Source organism: Dama dama, chromosome 31 (assembly GCF_033118175.1).
Source record: "Dama dama isolate Ldn47 chromosome 31, ASM3311817v1, whole genome shotgun sequence".
Taxonomy (NCBI): domain Eukaryota; kingdom Metazoa; phylum Chordata; class Mammalia; order Artiodactyla; family Cervidae; genus Dama; species Dama dama.
The window spans coordinates 28,249,991-28,276,650 of NC_083711.1; the positions used below are offsets into that span (position 1 = coordinate 28,249,991).

General features: G+C 36.3%; 1 protein-coding gene across 1 annotated transcript in view; it reads left to right on the plus strand.

The window, feature by feature from the left end:
* LIPI (lipase I) overlaps positions 1-26,660 on the plus strand; it is a 73,021-nt gene that overhangs the window by 43,927 nt on the left and 2,434 nt on the right. Inside the window, exons 8-9 of the mRNA XM_061134048.1 lie at positions 5,868-5,979; positions 11,096-11,272. Coding sequence (XP_060990031.1) covers positions 5,868-5,979; positions 11,096-11,272 — 289 coding nt within the window. The remainder of the gene's footprint in view (positions 1-5,867; positions 5,980-11,095; positions 11,273-26,660) is intronic.

The following is a 26,660-nucleotide window of genomic DNA, read 5'->3' on the forward strand; positions in this document are numbered from 1 at the left end:
TTACTGTCCAAGGGCCTCTCAAGAGTCTCCTCCAAAACTAGAGTTGAAAAGTATCAATTCTTCAGCGATCAGCCTTCTTTATGGTGCAGCTCTCTCGTCCAGACATGACTACTGGAAAAACCATAGCTTTGACTCTGTGGCGCTTTGTCATCAAAGTGGTCTTTGCTTTTTGATAACATTGTCCAGGTTTGTCATAGCTTTTCTTTCAAAGAGCAAGTGTCCTTTAATTTTGTAGCTGCAGTCACTGTCAACAGTGATTTTGGAGCCCAAGAATATAAAATCTGCCAGTATTTCCACCTTTCCCCCATTTATATGCCATAAAGTGATAGGACCAAATGCCATGATCTTAGTTTTTTTGAATGTTGAAATTTAAGCCAGCTTTTTCACTTTCCTTTTCTGCCCTCATTAAGAGGCTCTTTCAGAATTCAGAATTGGGCTCATCCATTATTTTTCATTAAGATTTTTATTGAATTAAATTTAGAGTCACATGCAGATCTAAGAACCAATGCAGAGGGATCCAGTGTGCACTTTATTCAGTGGTAAAATTTTGTAACACTATAGAATAAATATAATATCACTATGACATGATATTGCTGCAATTCGTCCATCTTATTTATATTTCCTCACCGGGGGTGTGTCTAGTTCTCTAGAACTTAATCATCATATATAGAGCTCTGTGTCTATCACCCCAGTGAAGATATTTAGCTGTTCCATCACTATCAGACCTCTTGGGTGGCACTTTTATAGACATATATATTAATACCACTTTCATATCCTGCTGTTTCTAATCCTTGACATCCATTAATATATTCCTAAAAATTTGTCATTTTGAAAAATATTTTATAAAGGGAATTATTCACTATGTTACCTTTTAATTGGACTTTTTAAACTCAGCATCATTTCTGGAGGTTCATTTGTGTTGTTCCATGTATCAATAATTCATTCCTTTTTATTGCTGAATGGTATTCCATGGTATGTATGCACTAAAGTTTGTTTAATGGTTCATATGTTGTAGAACATTAGGGATGTGTTTAGACTGGGCTATTATGATTAAAGCTGCTTTGGATATTTGTATACAAGTTTTCATGTGAATTTATCATTTCTCTGGTATAAAGTCTCAGGAATAGAAATACAGCATCAGAAGTTAATTGCACATTTAGCCTTATAAGAAACTGAGAATTTTTTAGTGTGGCTGACCATCTTATATTTCCCGCAGCAAAGAATGAGTGATCCAATGAATGATTTCTTACTAGCATTTGGTGTTGTCATTATTTTTTTTTTAAATTATCCTTCCTGATAGTATATAGTGATATCTTGTTAAGGTTTTAATTTTTGTCATCCTAGTGGCTTATGAGTTTGCATATCTTCTCTGTATGGTGAAATGTGTGTTTGTGTCTTTTGCTCATTTTCCAATTGGGTTTTTTAAACTATTGGCTTTTGAGGGTTCTTCATATATTTTTATTGGTAGTCCTTCTTTCCTTGTTGAGGATTTGGTCTGCAAATATTTTTTCCTAGTTGAAACTTGAGTGGCTTTTCTTCTTCCTTACAAGGGCTTTCACAAGGGCACAAGCGTTTACTTTTGATGAAGTCTAATTTATCACTTTTTCTTTTCAAGGAACATTCTTTTGATATTTAAGAACTCTTTGATGAGCCCTCCATCCTGAAGATTTTCACTCAAATTTTTTTCTAACAGTTTTATAATTATATGTGTTCCTTTAAACATAGACAGTCTTGTTTTAAATTTATATTGAAAAGCACATATCTTAGAATATCTAGAATAATTATTACAAAGAAGAATAAAGAAGAAACAATCACTTTGACCTTCCTTCTGCATTGCAACTCTTTTTCTGATTCTCTTCTTTTGTCCTCCACTTTCACCTTTAAAGGCTTTTTGATTACAATCTTTGGAACTGTATGGTGCCCACTTGGGTAATTCAAGATAACCTCTGTCTTCTAAGGGCAGCTTATTAGCAACCTTAATTCCATTTGAATTCTTAATTATTCTTGGCCATTTCAGGTAACATATTCACAGGTTCCAGAGATTAGGACATGGACATATTTGGGGAGGTCTACTGCAGTTAAATATTCGTATGTGAGTTTTCACAGTCTACTGGTATCAATATTTACTGCTTCAAGTGAAATGTGAGAACTTCACTTCCATTTAGGTTATTTTACGTTCTCCACTTTTTAATATTATTGTCTCGAGTATCAGATCATGTGATAATTTTTATTTCAGGTATCAAATATGATTTATAAATTCACAAGGGTAAGGATAATTTATTGTGAAACTGTTAGTCACTCAGTCCTCTGCGACCCCATGGTCTATAGCCCCATGGACAGGCACCTCTGTCCATGGAATTCTCCAGGCAAGAATGGTGAAATGGGCTGCCATTCCCTTCTCCAGGGGATCTTCCCAATCCAGGGACTGAACCCAGGCCTCCCTCGTTGCATGCATATTCTTTACTGTCTGAGCCACCAGAGAAGTCCACTTTATTGTGTGTACCCATATTTTTTCTTTTCTCATTTTCCCCTTTTTGTTTCTGATACTCCAGAATTATTTACTTCATCAATTCCTCTGTGTTCCTTCTTACAATATATAAGAATGGGTCTGCTAAAGAGAAATTGTTTTCTTTGAAAATGTCTCTATTCGTCCTTTATTCTCAAAGTATAGTTTTTCTGTGTGTAAGTATTAGAGCTGAGTTCCTTCTTTTAGCACTTGACAAGTGTTGTTATCACTTCCTTTTGGCCTCTGTGGTTTCAGATTCATTGTAACTCAATTGGTTGTTCTCCTGTAGATAACACATCATTTCTCTTTGGCTGCTTTCAGGATATTTTTCTTTTTTCTTTTAGTGTTCTGAAGCTTGATTATAATTTTTTTTGCTATAGTCTGACAGGTCCCTGGGGCTCTGTCCTTTTTTTTTTCTCAGTCTGTTTTTTTCTCTGTTTTCAGATTGAATAGCAGATTGATCTGTCATCCAGTTCACTGATTTCTGGCCTCTATTATTTGCACTCTACTATTGAGACTATCCCATAAGTTCTGTGTCCATTATGGTAGTTGTCATTTATGTAATGTCTACTTTATTTTCTTTTATAGTGTTTATTTCTTGGCTGAGATTTTTCTACTCCTTCATTTTTTTTTCAACAGCCTCTGACTCTGAAGCATTTTTATGATGGTTCCTGTAAAATCCTTGTCAGATTTTCCCAGCATCTAATTCATCTCAATGCTGGCATTAGTTGATTGTCTTTTCTTACCAGAGTTGTGATTTTCTTTGTTCTTGGTATAACAGATAATTTTCAGTCACATCTTAGACATTTTCTCTATGTGACAATTCAAATGCTGTTTAAATCTTTTATTTTAGCAGGAGCTACATTGTTTAGGTTTTAGCTTTATGTATTCTGAAGCTGTGAGTTTTAGCTGTATAGTTTTAGGATTTTCATATTTTCCCGCAGACTTGCTTTTTTTTGCTTCATAATTAGGAATGCATTTTTTGCCTCACAGACATTTATCAGATTCTGACATAACAGCAGTTTGTTTCATAGAGCCTTTAAATCTTGTACCTTTTTTTCTATCTTCAATATTCTGTAGTTTTTTATTTTACTTATTCAACAATGAATAATTATTATGAATATTATCATTAATCAAATGCTCACTTATATTTACTAGTTTATTTTCTACATTTTAACTTGTCCTTTTTTCCCTCCTCATCTTCTTCCTTTTGGACTTAATCTTTATCTTGCTAAAATAGATCCTTAATAACTTTTCACTAAGTAATGTCTCTCAGTTTGTTTTCCTGAAACTGTCCTTATCGTTTTCTTACTCTGGAGTGTAATTTTAGTCTAGAATAGAATTCTACATTGAGAATTATTTTCATTGAGTACTTTAAAGATATTAGTTCTCTTGTTTTAATATAAATTTATATTTTCATTTATTAGTAATCTAATGCAGGTAATCTATAGTTTTCTTCTTGTTAAACTTATATATGTATATATGCATTTATTTATTAGTCTGTAAATTTAAATAATCTATTATTTTCTTCTGGTTAACTTATGTATGTGTATATATATTTATTCATCTAATAATTTAGTCATGATTTCTTGTTATTTTCTAGTCAATGGTCAATCCAAGTCTCTTAAAATTAAATGAAAAATGTTTGTGTTATTTCAAAATAAATATTCATGCCACGTTTTATCATAGAAAACTCTCATCACTCTGCTCTTCGAAATTCTCCCTTCAGAACAAGGTGGATTTTGTTTTTTCCAGAATTTATGTACCATAACCCTGGAGGATTTTTCATGTAAATTTATGGAGCTCCTTAACCAATAGAGACTTATAAATTTAAATTCTGTGTTACCTGGAGTGTATTTTAGTCTCAGGGAGTTTTTTTTTTTTTCCACTTAAGACTAATACACACAACCGGTAGGAAGAATTTTCCAAGTTTCTCTTTCAATGACAAAGCAGAGAGTTAAGGTCCCTGACTCTGTACAGGTTTTTCATTTCAGCTCCATCACTTCGTGTTGCGTGGAGGTTGACACTTCAGTCTCTGTCTCTGTGCTACAACCAGTTCTCAAGTCCTTTAGAGACCCAGGGCTTCAATTCTTAAGACTTGCCTTTAATTTCTCTTCATTGCTGCCTCCTAGTATTTTGTCTTTCTTCATCTGTGCTTGGTTATATATCTAAGTTATGAATTTTAACCCAGAGTTTCTATGTAATTATACCAGGAGTCAGGGTGATTATGTAACATCTCAATATATCATACTTCCAGGAATCATCTGAGCAATATGAGCACCCACTTTTTTGGGTGAGGGGACCAAGATATTTTATCTAATGCTGGGCAATCACTACAAAGTAAGAAGTGTTCCTTTATTTCTTTTGTGCTATCCAATTGATAAGGGCCAATTACTTTGAGGTGTACTAAGGATCTAAGTACTCTTAGCTGTTTAATAGAAACATTTAACAGCTAACATGCACAATTTTTGTACATGTGTGTCTCAGAAGAAAGGTTCATCTATTCCACATTCTGTTTCTATGCATTGTCTTCTAAGACTTTTGCACAATACTTGGGAACATTCACAGAGAGTAGGAAATTTCTGTGTAGCCCAGACAATAATGGGTAAAGGGATGAGTTAAGCATCTTTTCCTCTGAAAGATATATCAGTTTTTGTAATGACATTTTGAGAAAGAGATACTGTGATCTCACTCTGTATAGGATTGTCTAACTTTATTGTCTGGCTTCCCTGGTGGCTCAGTGGTAAAGAATCCACCTGTCAATGCAGGAGATGAGGGTTCCATCCCTGGCTTGGGAAGATCCCCTGGAGAATGAAATGGCAGCCCACCCCAGTCTTCTTGCTTGGAAAATCCCATGGATAGAGGAGCCTGGCAGGCCATGGTCCATGGAGTCGCAAAAGAATTGGACATGACTTAGTGACTAAATAACAATTTTACTGTCATTCCTAAACAGCCAGTGAGATTGGGAATTATATTTGTCAGGCAAATTTAGGTAGTACTATTAATCATATAATTAAGGAAGCTTATAATGTTTACCTTAGATGTACTGATAGAGAAAGATTAATTGACTTAAATTCTGATATTTTTTGGGTTTGAGACCAGTTAGTATTTACTAATTATTTGACCAACTTTTCGCCATACTTATGACTGACTGGCAAGCTTTCATTCCTCATTTTTTCAAGACTAGTTAAAATTTAGCAAGAGGGAAAATATATTACCTGTGTACCAAATGAATGCCTCTCAATATTATTTGTGGATATAATATGTGCCAAGATTACATAAATATATATTTACATGCATATCTGAACCAAAATAAAGTTTAAAAATAACATGAATTGCATTCCACACTTTTGTTTTGTAGCCTATTATTTTGTTCTCAGTATAATTGTTCTGGATGAAAATATGAAGGATGGCTATGTTACATTTAAATTATTAAACCAACTTGGAATCGTTGAAGAGCCAAGGCTCTATGAGTAAGTATAATTTAGTGTCTCTTTCTTTTGTAAAATATATTTTCTCAAGCATCCACTGTGCAGGATAATCCAAACAGTATAAATTTTCTATGCAATGAGTCTTAAATTGTTAACTATTAAATGGATCTCTGGTTGTCATATTCTAATTCACTCATTCTATGAATGGAGATGCAAAATATGGAATAAACTAAATAATTTGTTCATGTTATACATCTAGCTACTGCAAGAGTTAAAAGAAAAAAACTCTCCACCTAATTTTGAGCACTGCTAGGATGTGTTATAATAACTATTGATATTATTCCATAATATTGGGTTGGCCAAAAAAGTTCTTCCACATTTTTTTGTAACATCTTGTGGAAAAACCCAAATGAACTTTTTTGACCAACCCAATAGTTTATTACTTTAAATTGCTTAAAATTGTGTATAAATGTATATACCCATGCACACATATATGTTTGATTCATTACTTATTCTTATCAGACACATGCTTTGTTAACTTTTAAGTTTACTTATTCAACAAGTGTTATTTAGTACCAACCAAATGTATTCAGGTGCTTCATTAAATAATGGGGATCCAAACTGAAATAGCAATGTTACCATTCTCAAGGAGGTCACAGAATACTGGAGGAGACTAATGCATAATTACAGCTTTGAGTAATAAGTCTTAGAGTAACAGAACATTCATGAGCTATGGGAGTCCAGAGAGAGAAGCAAGGAAATGTTCAAAAGGATGGTATTACCATCAAGGAATGGATGAGGGTGCTTTCAAAGGCATGGAGATAGAAAGTGGCTGAGTTCAGTAATAGCACACGGACTGCAGTCCTAGAACAATTGTTTCAAACTTGTTCAGAAGGCAAACAAATTATGATTCTTGATTTCAAAGAATCACGTTCTGTGCAGAACACTATTTTAAATACTGATGCATTTTATTCAAATACCTGATGAGTACATTTTTCATGAAAAATGTAAAAATATGAAACCCATACACAAGGTAAATCTGTCCATCTAAGCCTGGCCAATGACCTTCATGTTTTTCTATCAATAATTGTTTGCTAATGAAGTTAGTCATGCTTTGGGATATTAACTGTTTTAGATGCCATTAGAGTGAGATACTTTTAAATGATCTTTTATTTCCCTTTTCAAAATTAAAATAGGAGTATTTTCTTGCTGGAGAAAATGTGCTATACAGTAGAAAGTGAGAATAATCTATAATTACATCATGCAGGGATATTCCCATTTACCAGTTAGTTTATAACCATTCCTTTTTTTCCTCCTCCTCCTCCTATTTCTCCTTCCCTTCCACCCCCACCTCTTCCTTTTCCTCCTTTTTCTTCCTCTTATATATGACCCTGTGCATGCATACATTATTTTTCACTTAGCAAAATTAGGATATTTTTGCAAATGTGTTCTGCTTTCTGATTTTTACACTGGATGCTATGGCGTTCTTGTTTTTTTTTTTTTTACTATGTCACTAAAAATCACTTACACATTGTAATATGATGCCAAATATATTGATATGCCAATATAGGATTTTAAACCGAGTGTCGATATTGTGTATTCAGGTTAGAGTGACTCCTCACATGATGACTAATGGGGAGATTGGTGTGAAACAGGTGCAGAGTGGTGGCTATCATAATAATTTATATGAAACATAATGGGGGCTTGGATCAAGTCAGTGGAAGTGGGATTTTAAGATTTAGAATAGATTTGTTTTTGTGTTTAATTAAACGTGAAAGTGAAGGGAAAAGTGATTAGGAGTGACTTTGAGTTTTAAAGTTGGTGTCTATTTGAATTATGGTGTCATTCATTGAGCTAGGAGATACAAGGAGAGGAACCAATTTAACCATTCAATAACATTTCTTGAAGTGTACTAGAAACTAAGGACAAATTTAGGGAAAATTAGATTTCTGTTCCTTCATACTTTCAGTCTGGTGAGAAGATAGAATTTATAAACACAGTAAGTTCCCTACGTATGGATGAGTTCCATTCTGAGAGTGTGTTCATGAAGCCAATTTGTTCAGAAGTCCAACGAAGTTAGCCTAGGTACCCAACTAACACCATCGGCTACCTAGTACTGTCCTGTAAGGTTTATAATACTTTTCAAACAAATAATACATAAAACACAGACACAAAAATAAAGAAGAGGTTTTTAATCTTACAGTACAGTACTTTGAAAAGTACAGTAGTACCAGCTACATCACTGCTGCTTTTACACTTGCTCTCGGACTTCCTGCTTGAAATAACCATGCTGGACTACTGTACTCCATGCAGTGCTTTTGTGTACTTAATTGTGCACAGCTACTTGTAGCAGATTAAGCATGTGACAGTCTACACCAGACACATGAACTAACTTCTGATTGGACGTGAGAACACATGTTCACATCTTCGAAACTTTACAACTTGAAGATTCGTATGTGGGGAACTTGCTGTACATAATACAAATAAAATAATGATATTCACCATTTCCATTTCCAAACAACTTTTAATATCTATATTGAGCTCTGGAGAAGGAAATGGCAACCCACACCAGTATTCTTCCCTGGAGAATCCCATGGATGGAGGAGCCTGGTGGCTACAATCCATGGGGTCACAAGAATTAGACATGACTTGTGTTCATTGGAAGGACTGATGCTGAAGCTGAAACCCCAATACTTTGGCCACCTCATGCGAAGAGTTGACTCATTGGAAAAGACCCTGATGCTGGGAGGGATTGGGGGCAGGAGGAGAAGGGGATGACAGAGGATGAGATGGCTGGATGGCATTACCGACTGGATGGGCATGAGTTTGAATAAACTCCAAGAGTTGGTGATGGACAGGGAGGCCTGGCGTGCTGTGATTCATGGGGTCGCCAAGAGTCGGACACGACTGAGTGACTGAACTGAACTGAACTAGCAGCTAAACCACCATCACCATATTGAGCTAGGCACTGTACTAGGAGCTGAATATCCTGCTGCTGCTGCGGCTGCTAAGTCGCGTCAGTGGTGTCCGACTCTGTGCGACCCCATAGACCAGGCTCTGCTGGCCCTGGGATTCTCCAGGCAAGAACACTGGAGTGGATTGCCGTTTCCTTCTCCAATGCATGAAAGTGAAAAGTGAAAGTGAAGTCGCTCAGTCGTGTCCGACTCTTTGCGACCCCATGGACTGCAGCCTACCAGGCTCCTCCATCCATGGGATTTTCCAGGCAAGAGTACTGGAGTGGGGTGCCTTTGCCTTCTCCAGCTGAATATACTAGGATGAGAAAAACATGATACTATCCTCATTAAATTTATAGTCTAATAAAGGATATAAAATAAACAAGCAATGATAAAATTATGTAAATAAGATCTGTCTATGAAAAATGTCTAGAGGCAAACCATAGAACGTATGGGAACATAAAATAGTGGAGTCACTAAAGCTTTTTCTAAGGACTTTTTATATTTGTTGAGACAAAACTGAGGAGCAGAAGTTAATCTGCTCTGCTGATTCCAGGCAGAGGTGCCAACAAAGGCAAAACTCCTGAAGCAGGAGGAAGTGTAGTCCGTTTCAGGAGCTGAAGGAACTTTAATATGTCTGAGAACAGAGACAGGGAGAGGAAGAGGATGATGAGACTGGTAGAGAGCACCTAGATTTTGTAGGAATTAGAATTTTTAGGGCGTGTTCAAGGGTTTTTATTTTAGTCACTGAGTAAGTGAACACCAATAAAGTATTTGCTTTGGGGCAGTCTGGATAGAGCCAGGACTGGGGTTTTGTTTTGGAAAAACAGTTTGACCAGAGTGGATTGGAGAGTGAAAAGACAGGATGCTGTTACAAGAATAAAGGCACAGAACAATGGTGCCCTGAGATAAAGTGTTCTCAGTGGAAATGGAAAAATGAGGATGGATGCAAAGAAGATTCAAGATATTCCATAGAGTATAGGCACATAGGATAGATTAGATGTAGGAGTTGAAAGAGAGGATGATCTGAAGCATGAAGCCTAGTTGTCTGGTATGGACAGTGCATTGTGGTGCCATATAAAATTATAAGGAAATTTCTAAGTTTTAGGGTTTTTGGTGAGAGGTGAGTGTTGGGGAAGATGTCATTAAATTTGAATTTACTGAGCTTTAGGCATTCTTGAGATATGCAAGTAGACATGGTGAATAACAGTTGTCTGGGTCTCATTAGACAGGGCTCAGCTGGAGGCAGAAACATGGTGATCAGGAGCAGACAGTTGGTATTTGGAATGAATGGGATAGAAATGAGTTTTGTGGGGAAGACAACACGTTTCCATCTGGATACACTGACTTTGAAGTATCTCTGAGAAATCTAGATAAGTTCTTGGACAGAAGTTAGAGATGTGACCAATGACATTATGTTCCGTGAAAGAGGAGGTAGTCACTCTGACAGGGATGGGTTTTGAGGGGACTGATAACAACCTTTTTGGGGTCTAGATGCTTAAACAGGCCAAATATAAAATGGCACACGTGCTGGGTGTGCCGCCAGTTGGTTTTCAGCCATTCTGCGTTTGATAGTTGCCTCAAGGAAATTATTTAACAGATTTTAAAAAAATTTCCTGTCCTCTACTTTTCCTTTCCCTCCCCTCCCCCACCTTTCCCCTCTCTTCTCTCCTTCCTTCTTTCCTTCATGTCTCCCACCCATCCTCTCTCCTTTCCTCCTTCCCTTTCTTTCCTCCTCCTCTTCTTTCTTATTTTTTCCTCCTGCTCCTTTGTTCTTTCCTTTAGAGGCTGGCAGACCCATGATATGATAAAGTGGCACAGAATAGGAAAGGATTATTATTTGTGGGTCCAGTCTATTCAAAGAATGGTGATAGCTATTCAGGGGCTTATAAAAAGTAGCAAAATATGGATTCTCTAATCTTAGACAAGTGTAGAATCTAGATATTGAGGTGGAAAGACAAGATGTCCCAATTTTTCTCCAAAATATATTCCCAAAATATTTGCGTGTGGGAGTTACATATCTTTTTATTTTATCTTGCTTTTAATTAGTTTAGATTATTTTAATAAATGTCGCATATTTTATTGTTTGGCCTTTTCCCTGTAAGATTGGTATTTGTAACTAACATTGATAAGGTTATATTGATTTTAAAGTTGTCTTACATTTCAAATTACTAATATGATGAGATATCAAATTTTATGTTTAGGAGGCACAAAATATTTTACAAACTTCAAGAATTCAAGATTCTTGGTCAATTTTTAAATGATGTTGCAAATATTTCAAGCATTGGTTTGGCATATTTTCAAAGTTCAAATCAGCAATGTTCCACATGCAAGTACACTATTCGGCTTCTCAAGCTAAAATCACTTACATATCCAGAAAGGTAAGAAAACTAAATTCTGATTCCAATGTTATCCTTTAAACGTGAAAATATTCCTTTGCTAAGGAGTGGTTTAAAAATTCATGTTCTCGAATGTTTATTGTATATTTTAGATTATATTTATAAAAACAGTAGACAATCTAAAAGATATATAAAATTGTTTGGCTTAAATGAGATTTATTTTGGAATCACATTACCCAAGCAGAGAAAAAAGATATATAATTACTTCACGAGATACAGTAAACATGAGAAAAAGTTAAACAAAAGTCTGCCTTCGAATTTTAACAGTTATTTCAATAGGGTTCTGGATTGCTAAAAAATGTCTCTGCCTTTGTTGACTGCAACACTTTCTCTTTATGTTCCTATATTTATATACTTGATTTCCCAATTAACTTTTTGTGAATGTTGACATAGTAAATAAGAATTTTTGGAGAATAAAAATGATAAAAGTGGTAAGTGGTAAGAATATTCATTTAGATGAGGTCTAAATTCACAGAGGGGAGGGCTGGAAAATTCTTTGAAATAATTTATAAATTATTTTGTAAGCTTTTGGCATGAGAATATTTAGTCATTCAAAAGTTAATGAGTGAAAAGTTATTGTAATGGAAAAAAAATCAAAGGGTAATTTTACTTTTGCCATTGACTGAAATACTTACAAAAATATCAAGTATGTGGGCATCTTCAGTTAGGAATATTAGCAACACCATTCCCTGACAAGTATATCAGACAGAAAGAAACTTTTGTAGCAGGGAAGGCAGTCATATATAAAGGACTAGAGCTGCAAGATTTTTAATCTTCAACTGATCTCTATATCTATTATTTTAACTATGTAAAGTCTATACTAAATATAAGAGTAGAAACTATATTTGTAGTGCTCAAAAAATAGATCTTAGAGAGGTCAAGTTTATTGTACCATCATATTCCCGTGGTCTCCTCCATTAATACCTCTCTGAGCCTCAGGATGGTAAGTATAAATAAAGAAGTGTAGTTGTTGTAGTTTTACATCCTCTGTTTCTGGCACTTAAATGGAATCAATATACCCCCACTGTACAGATTTCACCAGATGACTTGCTCATTAAAAAACTTCTCCCACTCTTCAAAGGTAAAGCAAGAGGCCAGCTCCCTCCTTCTGCCCGCTTTGTCTAACTAACTTATTCATTGTTGTCATCATGGTAAGAAAACTTAAAGAGAGATCTACTTTCTTGGCAAAGTTTTAAGTGCACAATACAGTATTTATAATAGGCACAAGGTCTACAGCAGGCAAAAACAAGCAAACAAGAACCTCTTACAGGGCTTTCCTGGTAGCTCAGTAGTAAAGAATTTGCTTACCAATGCAGGAGACGCAGGTTCAATCCCTGATCCCATGGGATTCCACATGCCCGGAGCAACTAAGTCTGCACTGAGCCTGTGCCCTAGAGCCTAGGAGCCACAGCTACTGAGCCCGTGCAACTACTGAAGCCCGAAGCCCTAGAATCCATGCTCTGCAACAAGAGAAGCCACTGCAATGAAAAGCCTGCACAGGGCAACTAGAGAGGAGCTCTCGTTCGCCGCAGCTAGAGAAAAGCATGTGCACCAACAAAGACCCAGCACAGACATTAGTAACTACGATTTTTTTTAAAAAAACGCTGCACTTCCACTGAAGGGGGTGAGGGTTCAAAAAAAAAAAAAAAAAAAAAAAAAGCAACTTACTAAAGACGGAAAATCCAACCACAAATTCCAAAAGATAAAGGGGATAATGTGCATGCTAAGTTGCTTCAGTCATGTCTGACTCTGTGACCCAATGGACTGTAGCCTGCCAGGCTCCTCTGTTCATGGGATTCTCTAGGCAAGAACACTGGATTGGGTTGCCGTTTTCTTCTCCAGGGGATCTTCCTGACCCACGGAAGAAGCCTGCATCTCTTTGTCTCCTGCATTGGCAGATGAGTTCTTTATCACTAGGGCCACCTGGGAAGCCCAAGGGGCTATGTAGCCAGTTGTAATTGAAAACCCCATGGAAGATGTGGCTTCTGGCTTGGCCACATTCCGAGGATGAAGGATTGTTTGCTTGGCATCTCTTGGCTCAGGCATTAACATTGCTTCATTCTCAGTCTTCATGGTATCAAATCAGCTGCCCATACCTACTTGATTCCAAGTTCAAATCCCACAGGAAAAGAAATAAAGTTTTAAGATCCCACTGCATCTCACTGATTTTCATTAGGCAAATTCATATCTCTGGACCTCACAATGTGTTTAGGGAATTAGATTCTTCTGATTGTCCAGGGAAATAAGTTCCTTCATTGGTTTATGCTTAACTTTGAGACAAGATGGGATCAAATTTATCAAAAGTTTATAGACTGAGGATAGAGTACAGGAAGATAAGGGTATTATTACATGAAAGGGATAGATGGTTGGTGACAAAAATTACAGACCACTACAGAGAGACTGAAAATATTTTTATATCAGGCAAAAGATTAATTAAACATAGATTGTCCTCCTTGGAATATAGCCTGTGTGTGTGTTAGTCACTTAGCTGTGTCTGACTCTTTGCAACCTCATGGACTACAGCCCACCGGGCTCCTCTGTCCATGGGATTTTCCAGGCAAGAATGCTGTAGTGGGTTGCCATTCCCTTCTCCAGAGGATCTTCCCAACCCAGGGATCAAACTGAGGTCTCCTGTATTGCAGGCAGATTCTTTATCATCTGAGCCACCAGGGAAGCCCAATATATCCTACTAAAGTTAAATATTGATTTTACTAAAAACCATAATTTTGACTGGCTGACACAGTTAACTTGTGAATGAAAGCAATAAATGAATAGTTATGCTAGAGAATGCAAATTAAGATCATTTAAGATCTGGGTACTTCAAGCAGTTGAGGGTTAGGTTTCTTAAATAGATATGTTTATGTTTCTGCAAGGCTATAATTAATATTTTGACTTGATAAGACAGGTGAGAATAAGCATTGGAGTAACTCCTCAAATAATTTAATCCAGTGTCATAGAGGGTTTATGTACAAATTTATACATTTTTCTTTTTTCAAATTAATTAAACATTTAAATCTCTAATTTTGTAGCTTTGGCCTCTATGTTTTACTTATTTTAGGATAACTTCTCTTGTTAATTCAGTATTGGTTTCATTAAATATTTTCAAGGTTCTTTTGAAAAATATAAAAATATTGAATTTTATATTGAAAACATTATAAATGAAGCTTAGATTTAATGAGGTTAAGTATTTGGCTAAGAAGAGCCAAAAACTATCTTTAGAGAGTAACCTCAGAAAACCAGTTCAGTTACGCTATTTGTGCTGAAGTCATTCACACGTCATTTTGTCTTTTAAACTTCCCAATTAAAAGTCCAAGGTACCTTGGGAGAATGTGGGAATTGAAACTCTAGAATTCTGAAGGGTGTTTAAAGGAAGCAATTTTGGCAAAACTATTTTACATTTTTGACAAAGTTTGTTCATTTATCCTGAGACTTGTCCATCATCTTCACTATCCACACTCCATTTTCTTCTGGATCCTCAAATGATGTTCTAGGTCAGTGTAATGTTGAGAGGTGATACAGATTAAGAACTCTAAACAATGTCAGCAGTGTGAACAACCACTGTGTGTTTCTATTGATATATGCAATGTAAGCTATGCCTCGTATATGAAGAATTCTGTGGTTTTAGGATGACTGGATATGAGTTTTTTTACATACCATTAGAGTATTGAACATGAAGGTTATTATACCTAAATGTTTTTAGAAATCCAGTATTTTAATTGCCATATTAAGGGACAAGATATTATTTTCTACTTCTAAAATTGTTTTAAAGTTTTGTTGAAGTTGTATATGATTTTTGAAAATGTTTGATAATTAGGATAAGTGATTATCTTTTTAAGTTGTCTAAAATTATGACATAATTTTATCTGATAATTGTATAATTGGACAGTGTAAGCAGGAAGTTTCAGGTTAAAATCCTAAAAACTACAGCACATGTATTTTCAATAACTATGCTTACCCAGTGGCTCAGTAGGTAAAGAATCCACTTGCAATATAGGAAACCTGGGTGACACAGGTTCACTCCCTGGGTCAGGAAGATCCCCTGGAGGAGGAAATGGCAACCCACTGCAGTAGTCTTGTCTAAAAATCCCATGGACAGAGGAGCCTAGTGGGCTATAATCCAAAATGTAGCAAGGAGTCAGACATAACTGAGCAACTAAGCATGCAATGCTGTAAGATGTAATTATACTTATGTAAATACCAAGTAATCAATACACATCTTAACACAATTTGATTAAAAGTACATTATATAAATAAATATTTAAATAAAATAGTAACTAAATATAAATGTATTTTACAATCAATCCTCATTCATAAAATAGTTGCTGTTCTTTATGTTTTTGCCTTGTAATATGTTCCATAGGTTTTCAGTGTCATTTATAAAATATATATTTGTCTCTTAGCAGATGCTCGACTAGGGGCTTCCCAGGTGGTGCTAGTGGTAAAGAACCCAGCTGACAATGCAGGAGAGATGCAGGTTCAATCCCTGGGTTGGGAAGAGCCCCTGTAGGAAGGCATGGCAGTCCACTCCACTATTCTTGCCTGAAGAATCCCATGGACAGAGGAGCCTGATGGGCTACATCCATAGGGTCACAGAGAGTTGGACATGACTGAAGTGACTTATCACTCATGCACAGATGCTCAATTTATAGCAGTCCTTTCTTTTCATTTTCATTCCCTTCTCTTGTTGGTCCCCAATTTAACTTTTCTTATACTCACTTTGTCTATACACATATTTTTCAAGCAACAGACTGGACAAGTCAATAACTATATGAAAGATATTGGTCTGTTTTGCTGAAATAATTCATCAATAAAATGCTTTGTTCCCCAAAATTCTATGAAGCTATGTCTCATTCTGCAACCTCATAAACACCTCTACCTTTTTGTAAAAGTTCATTCATTGCTAATTTGTAAACTTCTTATCCAAATACTGTATTCACTTCTACCACACTTCTCACTCTTATAATTTAGTGATCAGAATAATCCTCATCCATCAGAGTTGTTGGGGATATAGGAAGACTCCAAGCAGAGTTAAGAACTTCATAAAAAGAAATCTGCATTGATTGCAAATTTATCTGATAAAATGGAATTTATCTTGTGAGTTATTTGCCCTAAAGTCAATTCAAGCTTCTCCTTTAGGGAACAAATATTTTAAAAAGTGTTGGAGAAGACACTTGAGAGTCCCTTGGACTTCAAGGAGATCAAATCAGTCAATCCTAAAGGAAATTAATCCTTAATATTCATTGGAAGGACTGATGCTGAAGCTGAAACTCCAATACTTTGGCCACCTGATATGAAAAACTGACTTCTTGGAAAAGAGCCTGATGCTGGGGAACACTGAAGGTGGGCCAGAAGGAGACAACAGAGGATGAGATGGTTGTATGGCATCACCAACTTGATGGACATGACTTTGAGCAAGCTCCGGGAGTTGGTGATGGACAGGGATGCCTGGCATGCTACAGTCCATGGGGTTGCAAAGAGTCGGACATGACTGAGCAACTGAACTGAACTGATATAAGAAAGATTTTTAATTTTTTTCCCAAGGTGTATTTTTTGGATGATGTATATGATTTAAGGAAAAATTATTGTATGCAAAGGATTAATGACTTAATTGAAGATTTAGGCATTAAAGGGAATCCCAGAGATGTTTGGCTTGTTTTACTATTAGTGAACTTCTTATAAGATGAATAATAGTAGTTAAATTTATTTTTGGTTGTTGTTCAGTTGCTCAGTCCTTGTGACCCCATGGACTGCAGAATGCCAGACTTCCCTGTCTTTCATCATCTCCCAGAGCTTGCTTAAACTCATGTCAATTGAGTCAGTGATGCCATCCAACCATCTTACCTCTGTTCTCCTCCTGCCTTCAGTCTTTCCCAGCATCTGGCTCTTTTCCAGTAAGTTAGCTCTTCCCTTCAGGTGGCCAAAGAATTGGAGCTTCAGCTTCGGCATTAGTCCCTCTAATGAATATTCAGAGTTGATTTCCTTTAGGATAGACTGGTTGGATCTCCTTGCAGTCCACGGGACTCTCAAGAGTCTTCTCCAACACCACAGTTCAAAAGCATTAATTCTTCAGTGTTCAGTCTTCTTTAAATTTATTTAGCATCTACTACATCTCAAATGCTATTTTTACAATCTTTGCAACAACTCTACAAGTTAAGTATTTTCTTTGTTTTGTTAGTAAAGGAACAGAAACTCAAGAGTTTTAAAATAACATGTCTAAGGTCTCTTAGCTGAGAATTGCCTTTGTCATGACAGGAAGCCAAACTTTTCTTGTTGTTGTTGTCGTTTTTTTTTCTTGTCTTGGTTTTTTTCATTTGTTGTTTCCTTCATTTTTAGCTGCTGCTATTTTTATAGGAATAAAGTTTTTCACTAATTAATATAGTCAGTTATTCCAATTGTGGGACACTTGGAAATTTTAATTCACATGTAGTCCTATAACTAAGAGATAACACCATTAATATTTTGTCATGTTTACTTATAATCACACATGCTACAGTTGAATCATGAATTTAATTATTTGATTCACTGTCTTCTTAATCATGTTTTACATAGACAGGTGTTACATACAACTCCATCGCTCATTAAGTAGAAACAGGGTAAAGTCATTAGGATATGCCACAGAAGAAAAAATAAGCATGTGTGTCATTTTAATTTTTATGTAAAAGTCTAATCTATTTTTTTACATAAAAATTTAATTTTTATGTAAAATCTAAAATCTACAGTCTAAATAGTGTCATTTTAAGTTTTATGTAAATTCTAAACAGAAAGTCACTAGGATATGCCACAGAAGAAAAAATAAGCATGTGTGTCATTTTAATTTTTTTGTAAAATCTAAGCAGAATTTTTATGTAAAATCTATCTAAATAGATAGACTATGAAAATTTGCTAAATTTATAAAATTTAGATGCAGTTACTTGTACTCAGGGAAAAAACTAAAATACCTTATGTGGGTGGTTAACAGAACTCTTAACATTCCCTGTTGGCTGTGGATGCTAACAGATGCTTGAATGAAATGCGTGCTTTAAGTTTAATTACCTAGATAATTGCAGTAACCATTTAGTTGCTTTTCCTGTTTAGATCTGTCCATACAGATAATGTGCGATTAATGAGAATCAGCACTGCCAAACTATTGGGAGTGTGAGTGATAAAAATGTGATGTCTCATAGTCCAGAATAAACTGTGTGTCTAACTCAGTCAATAATTAGCTGTCTGTAACAAACAGTGATGGAGACTACACAAACAATATAGTTCTTCTGAGCATTTCCAGTAGACTGGCCTTCCAGACTTAGGGACTGAGAGGAATATTTGTAGTGGAGGCACCTGTGTGACTTCTTGAGAAAAGTTGAATTAAATCTACTTTAAAATTTTTTGCTTAATAAGTAAAATGTACTCTTTTCGGCATATAGTTCTATGAGTTTTAGTAAGCACATAGAGTCATGTAACCACCACCACAATTAATATACAGAACATTTTCATCAATCGCAAAAGCTGCTTATGCTGTCCCTTTATTGCCAGCTCCCCACAGCTACTCTCTCGCACCTAGATTGGCCTTTTCCAGAACTTTATATAAGTGGAATCATATGGTATGTTGCCTTTTAAATATTGCTTCTTTCATTTAGCTTTAGACATTTAAAACTCACCCATGTTGTTGCTTATATCAATGGAATGTTATTGATACATAGTATTTCATTGTATGTATATACCACAGTTCCTTTATCCTAGTTGGAGGAAAAATATAACTTGTTCATAATTTTTTATATCTGTCCAGGATAAAGCCAAAAGAAATATTTACCTGCAGCTTTTTATGTGAACCTAAGTTTTCATTTATCTTAAATACTTAGAGATTGTAAGGTCATATTATGAGTGATGGGGCTTCCTGGTGGCTCAGATGGTAAGAATCTGCCAGCAATGCAGGAGACCCAGGTTTGATCCCTGGGTTGGGAAGATCCCCTGGAGAAGGGAATGGCTACCCACTCCAGTACTCTTGCCTGGAAAATTCCAGGGGCAGAGAAGCCTGGTGGGCTACAGTCCATGGGGTAACAAAGAGCCAGACATGGCGGAGCAACTAACATGTTCACTTTTCACTTTCATTGTGAGTGTATGTTTAACCTTATAAGCAACTGCCAGACTGTTTTCCAAAATGACTGTACATTTTGCATCCCCACTGGCACTTCCCAGAGTTCCATTGCTCTCTTACACCCAAAACTGCACCTTCACCAGTTTTTTGTTGTCTTTGCTCTTCTAACACGTGTGTAGAAAACGAAAACACTTCTGTTCACTATGTTTTTAACTTTGTCATTAACTCTAATAACAAATGATGTTGATGACCTCTGCCATTTAATTGAGGGTATCTGCATCTTTAATGTAATTGTAGGTACAGTTGGGTTTAAATCTGCCATCTTGCTATTTTGTTTTCTGTTTGTCCCATCTTTTCTTTGTTCCCATTTTCTCATTGTCTGCCTTTTGGATAAACTGAGGAGTCTATGATTCCATCTAGAGGAGGACATGGTAACCCACTACAGTATTCTTGCCTGGAGAATCCAAAGGACAGAGGAGCCTGGCAGGCTATAGTCCACAGGGTTACTCGGAGATGGACATAACAGAAGCAACTTAGCATGCATGCTTATGATTCCATTTAATCTTCTTTATCAATGGAAGAAGTTGATTATTTAGTGGTTCCTATGGAGTTATATTATAATCTTCATTTTATCACAGTCTACCAAGTGAATTTTACCACTTCACATATAACATGAGGACCTTACAGTAGTAACTTCCATTACTCTCTTGTGCTGTTCTTGGCATATATTTTAATTATACATATGCTAAAATCTCTATAAAGTGTATCACTTTTCTTTAAAGAGACATTTCTGTTAAAATACATGAATAATTAGAAAGTCTTACATATTTTTTCCATACATTTACCATTTCTGGTGTACTTCTAACCTGTATTAGATACATATTTTCATCTGGTATAATTTACCTTATGACAAAAGGAGCTCCTTTAAGATTTTTTTGTAAGATCTGATAGTTGTGAATGCTTTCAACTTTTGTGTGTTTTTATGATGTCTTTATTTTTAAAGATGATTTCTCTGGGTGTGGAATTCTAGTTTGACTGTTGTTCTTTTACTTTCAATACTTTAGGGATGTTACTGGGCTGTCTTAAACCATGCATTGAGTTTAACGAGAAATATATTATTACTATCCTTCGTTTGTTGCTATGAACAAAATAAAACTCTTCTGTGACTGGTTTTAAGAGTTTCTCCTTATCACAGATTTTAAGCAGTTTAATTCAATGTGACTTTTTAAAATTTTTTCCATACCTCTTGTGATTAGTGTTTGTTGACCTTTATTGGATCCATGGGTTTATAGATTTCATCAGATTTTATCTAAACTTTTCACTAATTTTGAAATATCTCTTGCTGTGTCCCTACTCTCTAGTATCTCTTTGGGGACACTAATTTTCAAATTTATTAGGTTATTTGAAGATGTCCCACTGTTCACTGATGCTCTGATTTTAAATTTAATTTTCTCCCTGCATTTCATTTTGAATGTTTCTCTTGCTACGTCTTCAAGTTCATTATTCTTTTCTTCTGCAATGTCTAAGCAGTTATTTAACTATTACAGGGCATTTTTCATCTCAGATATTGTACTTTTCATCTATGGATGTTTCATTTTAGTCTTTGAATATCTTTCATGTCTCTACTTACCTATTTGAACACATGAAATACAATTATAGTAACTCTTTCAATACCTTTACCATCAGAGCCACCAGGGAATTGCCATCTGTTGGATCATAGAAAAAGCAAGAGAATTTTAGAAAAACATGCACTTCTCTTTCATTGACTATGCTAAAGCCTTTGACTGTGTGGATCACAATAAACTGTGGAAAATTCTTAAAGAGATGGGAATACCAGGCCACCTTACCCTCTTGTGAAACCTGTATGCAAATCAAGAAGCAAGAGTTTGAACTGGCTTTGGAACAACAGACTGCTTCCAAATTGGTAAAGGAGTATGTCAAGGCTGCAAAGAATATAATCAGATTTTGCTGTTGACCATAAGGTGATGTCCATGTGTAGAGTCTTCTCTTGTATTGTTGGAAGAGGGTGTTTGCTATGACCAGTGCATTCTCTTGGCATAACTCTATTAGCTTTTGCCCTGCTTCATTCTGTACTCCAAGGCCAAATTTGCCTGTTACTCCAGGTGTTTCTTGACTTCCTACTTTTGCATTCCAGTCCCCTATAATGAAAAAGACATCTTTTTTGGGTATTAGTTCTAGAAGATCTTGTAGGTTTTCATAGAACCGTTCAACTTCAGCTCCTTCAGCATTACTGGTTGGGGCGTAGACTTGGATTACCATGATATTGAAATGTTTGCCGTGGAAACGAACAGAGATTGTTCTGTCGTTTTTGAGACTGCATCCAAGTACTGCATTTCAGAGTCTTCTGTTGACTATGATGGCTACTCCATTTCTTCTAAGGGATTCTTGCCCACAGAACTAGATATAATGGTCATCTGAATTAAATTTACCCATTCCAGTCCACTTTAGTTCATTGATTCCTAATATGTCAACGTTCACTCTTGCCATCTCCTCTTTGATCACTTCCAATTTGCCTTGATTCATGGACCTAACATTCCAGGTTCCTATGCAATATTGCTCTTTACAGCATTGGACTTTGCTTCCATCACCAGTCACATCCACAATTGCGTGTTGTTTTTGCTTTGGCTCCATCTCTTCTTTCTTTCTGGAGTTATTTCACCACTGATCTCCAGTAGCATATTGGGCACCTACCGACCTAGAGAGTTCATCTTTCAGTGTCCTATCTTCTTGCCTTTTCATACTCTTCATGGGGTTCTCAAGGCAGGAATACTGAAGTGGTTTGCCATTCCCTTCTCCAGTGGACCATATTTTGTCAGAACACCCCACCATGACCCGTCCGTATTGGGTGGCCCCACATGGTGTGGCTCATAGTTTCATTGATTTGGACAAAGCTGTGGTCCATGTGATCAGATCTGACCCAAGAAAAGGAAGTTCAGAAAAGCAAAATGGCTGTCGGGGAGGCCTTACAAATAGCTGTGAAAAGAAGAGACACGAAAAGCAAAGGGGAAAAGGAAAGATATACCCATTTGAATGCAGAGTTCCAAAATATAGCAGAGATAAGAAAGCCTTCCTCAGTGATCAGTGCGAAGAAATAGAGGAAACCAATAGAATGGGAAAGACTAGAGATCTCTTCAAGAAAATTAGAGATACCAAGGGAACATTTCATGCAAAGATAGTCTCAATAAAGGGCAGACATGGTATGGACCTAACAGAAGCTGAGGATATTAAGAAGAGGTGGCAAGAATACACAGAAGAACTGTGCAAAAGATATCTTCATGACCCAGATAATCATGATGGTGTGATCATTCACTTAGAGCCAGACATCCTGGAATGTGAAGTCAAGAAGGCCCTAGGAAGCATCACTACGAACAAATCTAGTGGAGGTGATGGAATTCCAGTTGAGCTATTTCAAATCCTAAAAGATGATGCTGTGAAAGTGCTGCACTCAATATGCCAGCAAATTTGGAAAACTCAGCAGTGACCACAGGACTGGAAAAGGTCAGTTTTCATTCCAAGCCCTAAAGAAAGACAATGCCAAAGAATGCTCAAACTACCACACAATTACATGTATCTCACATGCTAGTAAAGTAATGCTCAAAATTCTCCAAGACAGGCTTCAACAATACATGAACCGAGAACTTCCAGATGTTCAAGCTGGTTTTAGAAAAGGCAGAGGAACCAGAGGTCAAATTGCCAACATCTGCTGGATCATCAAAAAAGCAAGAGAGTTTCAGAAAAACATCTATTCCTGCTTTATTGACTATGCCAAAGCCTTTGTGTGGATCACAATAAACTGGAAAATTCTGAAAGAGATGGGAATACCAGACCAACTGATCTGCCTCTTGAGAAATCTGTATGCAGGTCAGGAAGCAATGGTTAGAACTGGACATGGAACAACAGGCTGGTTCCAAATAGGGAAAAGAATACATCAAGGCTGTATATGATCACCCTGCTTATTTAACTTATATGCAAAGTACATCATGAGAAACGCTGGGCTGGATGAAGCACAAGCTGCAATCAAGATTGCTGGGAGAAATATCAGTAACTTCAGGTATGTAGATGACACCACCCTTATGGCAGAAAGTGAAGAAGAACTGAAGAGCCTCTTGATGAAAGTGAAAGAGGAGAGTGAAAAAGTTGGCTTAAAGCTCAGCATTCAGAAAACTAAGATCATAGCATCCAGTCCCATCACTTCAGGGCAAATGGATGGGGAAACAGTGGCAACAGTGGCAGACTTTATTTTCTTGGGCTCCAAAATCACTGCAGATGGTGACTGCAGCCATGAAATATAAAAACGCTTACTCCTTGGAAGAAAAGTTATGACTATACTAGACAGCATATTGAAAAGCAGAGACATTACTTTGCCAGCAAAGGTCTAATCAAGGCTATGGTTTTTCCAGTGGTCATGTATGGATGTGAGAGTTGGACTATAAAGAAAGCTGAGCACCGAAGAAGTGATCCTTTTGAACTGTGGTGTTGGAGAAGACTCTTGAGAGTCCCTTGGACTGCAAGGAGATCCAACCAGTACATCCTAAAGGAAATCAGTCCTGAATGTTCATCGGAAGGACTGATGTTGAAGGTGAAACTTCAATACTTTGGCCACCTGATGCAAAGAGCTGAATCACTGGAAAAGACCCTGATGCTGGGAATGATTTAAGGCAGGAAGAGAAGGGGATGACAGAGGATGAGATGGTTGGATGACATCACCGACTCAGTGGACATGAGTTTGAGTAAACTCTGGGAGTTGGTGATGGACAGGGAAGTCTGGTGTGCTGCAGTCCTTTGGGTTGCAAAGAGTTGGACACAACTGAGTGACTGAACTGAACTGAACTGAATTGATATCAAGGCTGTATATTGTCACTCTGCTTGTTTAACTTATATGCAGAATAGATCATGCAAAATGCCCGGTGGATGTAGTACCACTTGGAATTAAGATTGCTGGGAGAAATATCGATAACCTTAGGTATGATACTACCCTTATGGCAGAAAGCAATGAGGAACTAAAGAGCCTCTTGATAAAAGTGAAAAAGGAGACTGAAAAAGTTGGCTTAAAATTCAGCATCCAAAAATTTAAGATCATGACTTTAGGTCCTATCACTTCATGGCAAATAGATGGGGAAACAACAGAAACAGTGACAGACTTTATTTTCTTGGGCTCCAGAATCACTGCAGATGGTGACTGCAGCCATGAAATTAAAAGACACTTGCATCTTGGAAGAAAAACTATGACCTAGACAGCATGTTAAAAAACAGAGACATTACTTCGTCGACCAAGGTTCATATAATCAAAGCTATGGTTTTTGCAGTAGTCATGTATGGATGTGAGAGTTGGACCATAAAGAAAGCTGAGCAATGAAGAATTGATGCTTTTGAACTGTGGTGTTGGAGAAGACTCTTGAGAGTCCCTTGGACTGCAAGGAGATCCAACCAGTCAACCCTAATAGAAATCAACTCTGAATATTCATTGGAAGGACTGATGCTGAAGCTGAAGCTCCAATACTTTGGCCACCTGAAGGGAAGAGCTGACTCACTGGAAAAGAGCCTGATGCTGGGAAAGACTGAAGGCAGGAGGAGAAGGGGAAAACAGAGGACGAGATGGTTGGATGGCATCACTTTTTCAGTGGACATAAGTTTAAGCAAGCTCCAGGAGATAATGCAAGACAGGGAAGCCTGGTGTGCTGCAATCCATAGGGTCGCAAAGAGTTGGACACAATTTAGCAACTGAAATCCACCACCACCACCAACAGTGTCTTTGCTGCTTCTCACATCTGTGCTAGCTCTTGGTTGATTTCAATTGGTTGCCTTCATATGGGTTAATTTTCCTGCTTTTTTGCACGCTTGGTGTTTCTTGATTAGATGCCAGACACTGTGTATTTTATCATGTTAGGTGCTCCATATTTTTGTATTCTTATAAATCTTCTTTTATTCTCAAGATACTATTTAGTTACTTTTAGGAAGATTGGTTCTTTCAGGTTCTGCTTTTAAAGTTTTTTAGGTAGGACTGGAATCATGCTAACTTTATGGGTAATAATCCCCACTACTAAGGCAAGATCATTCTATTCTCTTTACTCAGTTACCTGCACATAGGAACAGATACCTTTGTTAGTGCTAGGAACCTTATCCTAAGTAACTTTTTAAAAGAACCCTAGATGCATAAATGTGATATGTTGTACAAAAGCCTTAGGGGAGGTATTTTAGAAATAAAGAAGCATGTATACTTATTGTATTTTGTAAAATATATATGGATTAAAAATAAAAAACTAACTATTTGAATTTTAGAGATTTTTTTAATTCTTGGATTTCTTCTGTATTTTCACTGAAGTTTATGCTTTATCAATGTACTGTGCTCATTTCTGCTAATTTGTGGTAAACAAAGCTTTAGAAGTGTAACATCCAATGCTTTTTTTATTTAAAAAAACACTAAATATTCTTATTCCTATAATATTTCAACATATATCACATTTTTTTCTAATTATACAGTTTAAATTTTTTTTTTATCCTGGGGATAAGGAACTAATAATAACATAGAATAAATGATCTCAATATTAGAGTCTCCTGGCAATAGAACTATATAGTCTTTCACAATGTAAAAACAGGAAAATTAATTTTCCTCATATATTTTGGTAAAATTTAACTCTGGAAGCTGTAATGAACCTGACCAAATTGTTTTATAATGCTTGTGAAAGCTTTGTAAAATGTGGAATATTTAATAAAATATATGCATTTACTATATTGAACATATGTCAATCGTAATAGGATAGTGAGCTTTCATCTTATTGTAGAAAATAAACGAAAACACGCTTGCTTTAAGATTGTATTAAAATATGTTAGTAGGTCAATTACTTGATGACAGATACAATTTATTGTTAGGTTGGTGCAAAAGTAATTGCAGTTTTGCGTTGTTGAACTTTGCCATTTGATATTGGAATACATTCTTAAATAAATGTAATCATGTTATACATCATTTTAATGCACATTTCTCACTGTATTTATTTATATTTTTGCTAATGACTTAACACTTCCTGTTTATTTTATATTTATTTTAGACTAGGGAAATTATGTTAGACAGAAAGCAATTCGAGAGATTTGAGTTCAAAATGGGCCAGAAAGCAGCACCATCGACAACACGTTTGGCCCATGCGCTGCTAAGGAGCATTCAGGGCAGTGATGGTTCATGGAGCTCTGCAAAGGAGACGAGAGCCTTAACGCGAGGAGTGTGGTGGCCGGCCGTAGGAAGTTGGCAACAGCAAATTGAGAGCCATCATCAAAGCTGAT